This window comes from Leptosomus discolor, chromosome 6 (assembly GCF_034619465.1).
Source record: "Leptosomus discolor isolate bLepDis1 chromosome 6, bLepDis1.hap2, whole genome shotgun sequence".
In the NCBI taxonomy this organism is placed as follows: domain Eukaryota; kingdom Metazoa; phylum Chordata; class Aves; order Leptosomiformes; family Leptosomidae; genus Leptosomus; species Leptosomus discolor.
Window position 1 is genome coordinate 53,889,876 of NC_141396.1, and position 7,239 is coordinate 53,897,114.

The 7,239-nt window shown below is 45.0% G+C and overlaps 1 protein-coding gene across 3 annotated transcripts; it reads left to right on the top strand.

The window, feature by feature from the left end:
• Window positions 1–258: 258 nt before the first annotated feature.
• KLF6 (KLF transcription factor 6) lies at window positions 259–6,120 on the top strand. 3 transcript variants are annotated; one of them, XM_086466995.1, is made up of 4 exons: window positions 259–397; window positions 3,258–3,831; window positions 5,524–5,647; window positions 6,069–6,120. In XM_086466995.1, exons 1-4 carry the CDS (start codon window positions 296–298, stop codon window positions 6,118–6,120), a joined length of 852 nt encoding a protein of 283 aa, XP_086323121.1. In that variant the 5' UTR covers window positions 259–295. The 3 variants fall into 3 exon arrangements, with proteins under 3 accessions (XP_086323121.1, XP_086323122.1, XP_086323123.1); XM_086466996.1 differs by having other exon boundaries at window positions 3,258–3,705; XM_086466997.1 differs by lacking the exon at window positions 5,524–5,647 and having other exon boundaries at window positions 6,069–6,106.
• Window positions 6,121–7,239: the final 1,119 nt, after the last annotated feature.

Below are 7,239 nucleotides of genomic sequence, written 5' to 3' on the forward strand. Positions count from 1 at the left end.
CCGCGGGAGGGGAGAGCCGCCGCGGCCGCCTCGGGAGACGTCCTGCCTTGCTGTGCAATTAAACTTTGCATGAAACTTCGGGTCTTTTTTCCTCCCTAAGCTCCTCAAGGAATTAATAGATCTCTCTCTATATACAGCGTTTTTGTTTTTTTCTTCTCTGGAGGAAGGGGGGGGGGCTTGGAAACTGAGAGCAGAGGTTTGACACCCCCCCGCACACACCCCTCAACCCCTGCACATAAAGGAGGCATCTGTATTTTTGGTAACCAGCACTGACTTTGTTGTTGCAACTTGAGACATGGATGTTCTCCCAATGTGCAGCATCTTCCAGGAACTCCAGATTGTGCACGACACGGGTTACTTCTCAGCCTTGCCGTCCCTGGAGGAATATTGGCAACAGGTAAACGAGGATGTCGATGTTGTTGTTGTTGTTGTCGTCGGGTTTGGGTTGTTTTTGTTGTTTGTTTTTTTTTTTTTTTTAAGCCGTATTAAAGGATAAGCGGATTTAAAAAAAAAAAAAAAAAAAAAAAAGCCAAAAGCAAAACAAAACAAGCCCAAGTGTCAGCAATGAGTTTGGGGAGAAGTAAGCCCGAATGCGTAGGGCTGTTCTGAAGCAGGTGTTTCGGCGTTAAATCGGACGGCTCAGGGGGCAGAGATTCCCGAGGTGAAGGTACGGAGCCGCGCGTCTCCCCGCGCACCGCCCGGCCCTGCCTGCCAGGGGCTGTCAGTCCCGCTCCGCGCCCGCGGTGCCCGGCGCTCCGCGCCCGCCGGCTCCGCACCGAGTCCTGGCAAAAGTTTTGCGCTTGTACCGGGTCCAGAGGCCACCGCTGGGGCTTGTCACCCCGGCTCCCCGCCTCGGCCGGGGCCTCTCGTTGCCCCTCGCTGGGGGGCTGGGGGGGTGGGTGTCTTAATACTTTTTTTTTTTTCCCTTGGCGGTGATGGGAAGGGAAACCTGCAGGAGTGCGTGTGCACATGTGTACCCGTGTCTGTGTGCGCCCGTACATGTGTGTGTGTGAGATGCAGCTGAGTGTCCGAGTTGTCAATCATATGACAGCGATCCCCTTCTGCTAATTGCCGCGGTCGGGAAGGAGGAAGAACGGAGGCTCCTTCCCTTTAATGGACATATTTTGTTGCCTTTTCTTTTTTTTTTCTTTTGCCATTTCTTTTTTTTTTTTTTTTTTCTTTCTTTTCCCCTCTTTGATTTGATCCCAGCTGCGGTGGCCGCTGGCATTTTGGGGTTCCCCGGGGGGGCCGGGGCCGCTGGCTCCGCTCCCCAGCCGGGAACATCTCAGCCCGGTGACCAGACACGTACCTGCTGCCTTTTCAGAGGGACCAAGGAGCCTTTCCGAGAAGGCTGAAATGCAAAGTATTACAACCTTCACATGCCTACTAATTGCATGCAATGCCTTTTTTTTTTTTTTTTTTTTTCCTCCTTCCCTCCCCCCTTTCCCTTTTCAAAGAGGCAGCTTCATCGTACGTGATTGAAATGGAGCTAAGTAGTTTCCTTCAGGCATTTGGGCTTTTGGCGAAGGGCCAGCCCTCGCTCCCAGTAGCCTTCAGAGGCATTTAAACTCGGAGAGAGCTTCGCTCCGGTCCGCATTACTAATCTACCTAATGAGGAATTTAAATTAGCCAGGAATAGGAAAGTTTAACAAGATCTTAATAAACGCTCTTTTTTTAACCCATTTTCGTGGGAAATTAATGCACTGTTGTGTTGTCCCTGTCGAAACCTTTTTTTTTATTTTTAACGTGCATTGCAACCCAGTTACCCAATTATGGACAAATGCATAAACAGTGTGAGCAGCGGTGGGTTTGGTTTGGGGGTGTTTGGGGATGACCACCCCCCCGCCCCCGTTTTTGCCCGCACTCCTGGCCTGGCCAGAACATGTGACCCAGTTTACTTGACTGGTGCTGGGGGAGAAAGCCTGCTCCCATGGCGGCTCGGCTCTTGGACAGATGGGAAGGGGCTGTAAAGGGAATGTGTGGCATTTGGGATCAGGTTTTGGAAGAGATGATCTCGCTAAAATAAGTAGAGTTTGGTATGGAAACTTGGTGTGCCCATTTTCTGTGTAAAGCTTCCATATAGATCGTTTCCTATAGTGGAAAGAATAATCCCAAAACATCAGCTTGTTGCCATAACAGTTCATACCTTTTTTTTTTTTTTTTTTTTGTCCTCTGAAAATGGCTATAAAGTCAGCAGGGTGAATTGAAATTGAAAACCGCAGCTTCACCCATTTAGGATGGTTTTGTTTTTTGTTTTGTTTCGTTTCGTGGAGTAGAGGGGAATGCGGCTGGGGGGCGGGGGGAAGTTGTCCATGTACTGTTGCATGTGTATTTGAACAGAGTACTTACTTGGCAGATGGTCAGGGTTTTAAAAGGAAGTCTCCTTTGGCATTGCGTGAAAGAAAGAGAGAGATGACTCATACAGTTGCACTCTTGGCCAGTAGATAAAGTTCTTGTTCATTGTGGGACTCCCAGCAGGACCTCAGAGTAATTTCCCGTTTTGCATCCTATAGAATAGGACATTTCTATTCTGGAACTTTTTTCTCCCCTCTCTGCTGTTGTTCAAGTTTCCCGTGTTCCTCCGAACACGCACGGGAGCAGTTCGAGTTGTGTGGCGTGCATGCCAGTGCGCTTGGAAATGACATTCTTTGAAAGTCGAGTGTGCTGCGTTCTCATGCACAGGAAATGGGAGGATGTCTGCTGCTCCATTGATGTCCCCAGAAGACAGGCCGGCAGCTCCGCAGCCATGCTGAAATGTGGCTTTGTTTTCTGACACAGCGTTTGGGTTTTAACTGCGTGTCAGAGCACATTGTGTTCAGTTAGGTCCTTTCAGCCTCGTGTTTGTGTGAGAGAGATACAAAACAACTTGAAATTAAACGAGGCACAAGAGCAAAGTGTAATTATTTGTTGTGGTTCTCTGTGGTCCTTTTCAATGTCAGCCTACTGAAAACACAGATTTTATGATGAGAGTGATGATAATTTGACTGACTCATTAGAATGCCATTTTGGAAACCAAAGCTGACTTGCACCTTCAGCTTTGTGTTTGAACTCCTGCCCAGGTCTCGAAAACTGATTTCTTTTCATCGTAACAGTCACCTAGTTACGGCTGGAGGAGCCTTTAATTTGTTTTGAACCTTGAAACCTCAAATCGAACGTATGACATTCCTGCATGCTTTTTCAAGTGTAAAATACAATTGGGTTTATTATTAAGCACACTTGTAACTTTTCTCTTTTTTCCTTCCTTCTCTTTCACTTAGACATGTTTGGAGCTGGAACGGTATCTTCAAAGTGAACCTTGTTATGTTTCTGCATCTGAAATCAAATTTGATAGCCAAGAGGATCTCTGGACCAAAATTATTCTGGCACGTGAGAAAAAGGAGGAATCTGAACTGAAGAACACGTGTGTCCCAAAAGAGGACAATCTTACTAGTCAGAACTTAGAGACCAACAGTTTGAATTCTGACGTGAGCAGTGAATCTTCAGACAGCTCTGAGGAGCTCTCGCCCACGACAAAGTTTACCTCTGACCCTATAAGCGATGTTTTAGCCAGTTCAGGAAACTTGAGTTCGTCTGTCACTTCCACTCCTCCTTCATCTCCTGAGCTGAGCAAGGAGCCTTCTTCCCAGCTATGGAATTGTACGCCGGGTGAGTTGCATTCACCAGGGAAAATTCGTACCGGTACCGCTGGAAAGACTGCAGAAAAAGGTACACCCGCCAATGGTGACACCTCGCCAGATGGCAGAAGGCGTGTTCACAGGTGTCATTTTAACGGTTGCAGGAAAGTTTACACCAAAAGTTCACATCTGAAAGCACATCAGCGCACTCATACAGGTTAGTAACCGTATGCTTATTAAGAGTTGGCAAGTTCTGTAGGGAATACCCCTGACGGTGGTGGTGTCACAGCATTACACAATCACTGGGTGGGAGCCCAGGTTTGGAGATGTGATGTAATAGTAGTAGAGGCTTACCAGCACGGACGACATCGCTTCCGCATTCTCCGTAAGCGAGCTAAAGCCAAGGTAGTTGGTAGATTAGTCCGCTGCCGTAGCAAATAGGAGCTGCTCGTCTAAATAGGCAATAGTCAGGAAGCTGCAGCAGTATGCGGTCTTCAGGAGCAAATGTCTAGCCAAAATAGATGCTAAGCCTTTGTTGATGTTTATTTCTAAAGCAAAAGCGAGCTGAGACTTTCTCACAAAAAAAGGGAACATCGTATCACTAAATAGTGTAAGAGCTTATTTTCGTGGTTCCGTCTACATCAAGGCTAGGCAATCAGGCAGCCACAAGGCCTTGATCATATAAAGTAGATCTATAGTTGTAAATCATTTAAATTTAGTCTGCTATCGTTATCGGCAAAAATTTTGGAAAGCCACAGTGTGTTGTAGTCCTTCTAACATACCTGCCTAATGGGACTTAGAGATGTATGACTTACTGTGTATTTTCATCCCAAAATACTGAGCAACAGCATTTTATTGTTGCAGAACACGAAGTAAAAATAACAATCTTCTGTGTTATTGGGAAAGAAAGTGAGGAAGATAGACGCTTCAGGGCTTTTATAAATATTTTATGGTTGAAGTAGAATGCTGATTTGCTGGTTTGAGTATTATTATTTGACGTCTCTTTATGACAGCAGTTAAATACGTAGAGCTGCTCCTTGGCTCAATAGTCATCAAGTAACGTGAGGAATTGGCCTGGTGTTCTTGGTGTACCAATCCAAAGACCTATACAGGGTTGTTTGTTTTTTTTTTTCAAAAAGATGTACAAAGGAAAAGATCCTATTTTCACTCATGAGCTCAGCATTTTGTGGCTTTTATGGGAAGCTTGGATGCTCCCATTGTCATGCAGAAGTCAGATAAGATTATTTCAAAAGAAAAGAACAACTTCCACTGAAACCGTGGTGGTTGAGCAGACATAAATAGTTGCCAGCCTCAGAAATATTACAGAACTGTTGTCCTGGTGCTGTCTGGCTGAGAAGGTTCCTGTGAATGGAAGTGGTATTTCTTGAATGCTGAAATAGCAGTGTTCAAAGTGGTGTGCAGGCTTTTCCAAGAATATGTGGCTCAGCAGAAAGGAGGTTACATGTTATGCAGATGAGTGAGTGACAGAGGACTTTGATGCAATAAAGTAGCCTAATTGCATTTTGGAGCCTAGTTGTGCTGTCTTTAATCACCTTTATGAGGTGAATGATACGTGTTTGGGAGTAAGCCTGCCCTTACGGATGGACAGGAATGGTAGAAGGTTGGATTCCTTTGTTTCTTGTGAGCATGTTTAATCGCCTTTTTTTTTTTTTTTTTAATAAGAATGAGATTATTTGATGTGTGGTTGCAGCAAAACAGTTAAGTAGGAATCATGTCAATTAATTTTGCAAGCCTTCTTTGCCTACATGTTCTGAAGCATTCAGATAGGTTAAATAAAATTGACTGTCTTTGGGGGGTGTGGAGGAGGTTTACATAGAAGATGAATGGGATAGCACCTACCTTTCTTTGAATGAAGTCATGACTAACATGTAATCTGCTTTCTTTGTAGGGGAAAAGCCTTACAGATGTTCATGGGAAGGGTGTGAGTGGCGTTTTGCAAGAAGTGATGAATTAACCAGACACTTCAGAAAGCACACTGGTGCCAAGCCTTTTAAATGTAGTCACTGTGACAGGTATGTGACTGCAATGCACCTTTTTAAATAGTTACTTTTAGTGCTTGTTGGAAAGTGAGTCTAGGTTACTCTTTGCTTGTGAAGGAATCATTTGGGAACGCAACTGTGTCTGGTACTTTTAAGGGATTATTGTGTGTTTAAACTGGAAAAAAAAAACCCTTCCATTTTACTAATCATTGGGATGTGGATTGCACCTGGTTGTTGCAGATGAGTGTTGAGAAGTCTCTAGCATTACCAGCCATCTGCAGAGCTCCTGGGTGCCCACAGACACCTTGAGTGTCATTCCTCTAGGGAATGCCAAATCCCTCTTTCAGAAGCAGTGTTTTGGAGTAGCAGAGCAAGGGGGTGGCTCAGTCCCGCGTATCGCATCGTGCGTGCCAGCAGCTGTGGGCTAACGCGCTACCTGACTCTTGCCTTGCAGGTGTTTTTCCAGGTCTGACCACCTGGCCCTTCACATGAAGAGACACCTCTGAATGGGTCAAGAGGTGAATCCTGCGGGCTAAGAGGCGTCAAGGTTGAAGAGCCTTGAGCGGAGGGATGCGTGTTCCAGCCAAAGCATGCCATTTTGCACCCTACCCAGTTGCCTCCAGGACCTCACTTCCTTGAAGGTCTTTTGAGGGCTAATAAGTCATGTAAGAAACGGCATAGCAACCACGGTGCATGATGTTTGGGGTTTCCTGGACACATACACTGGTATCTAACCTTCTGAGTGGCTCCTAAGCCTTTGCCGTGAGCATGTGCACTGAGAATGTTAATGATTGGGCGACTGTATGCGATGAGGATCTCTTGATGACTGTATGCTGAGGCACATTTTTTTTCTTGTGGTTGTTTTATAACTGTAAGAGAAAAAAAATAGTCTGAATGTCTTGTATGTGAGGAATATCTCATGAGATGGGACGACCACCAATCATTTCCAAGGGGTGGGGGGAGGGGTGTCTGCACCTTTTTGGAGGGAAAATGGAGAGGGGAAAGGGGGGAATAAAAAAAAAGAGTCAGGATGCCAGAATGGAGATGGGGGACCTCCCCGTTCCTGTGTGAGAGGAGCTTTAGGTGTCTGGTGCAGCTATTAAACGTGCAATGTGTCAAGTAGCTTGTTTTACTTGCTACAGAGCTCATTTGTAATCCATTGTATAAGCTGTGTATTTACAAATGTAACACAACTATAACTTTTCATTATAATACAAAGGTTATTGCATGGTTCTGGGGAACTATATGCTTTTCCATTCTTTAATCAGGACTGCAGTTTTGATTCCAGTTAAGAGCAGCTAAAATACAATTGGTCTAATGTTACATAATGTATGGAACATGAGTAATTTTTTCTGTTGGGTGGATAAAACCACTATTGGTTAGAAACTGATTTTTCTCATGCAGCTAATTTTTCTCTTATTTATGCCTTGAGGACTAACTTCTGGTTTTCTAGCTGTTAATGCACTGTTGACCTTAAAAATGGTGCCTTATGCAAGTGACCTTCTCTTGTAGGGGGTCTTATACAGGGGTATGGGTGATGCATGCTTTATTAAGGCTCTCTTTTCACCTGGCATTGTACTGTATCAAATGTATAATATGAGGGGAAAAAAAGGTTACTTCCAGGG

Coding starts and splice junctions, on each gene's coding strand:
- KLF6 (XM_086466995.1), top strand. CDS start 296: ATGGATGTTCTCCCAATGTGCAGCATCTTCCAGGAACTCCAGATTGTG. Junction 398..3,257: donor TGGAGGAATATTGGCAACAG/GTAAACGAGGAT, acceptor TCTTTCACTTAG/ACATGTTTGGAGCTGGAACG. Junction 3,832..5,523: donor ACATCAGCGCACTCATACAG/GTTAGTAACCGT, acceptor CTTTCTTTGTAG/GGGAAAAGCCTTACAGATGT.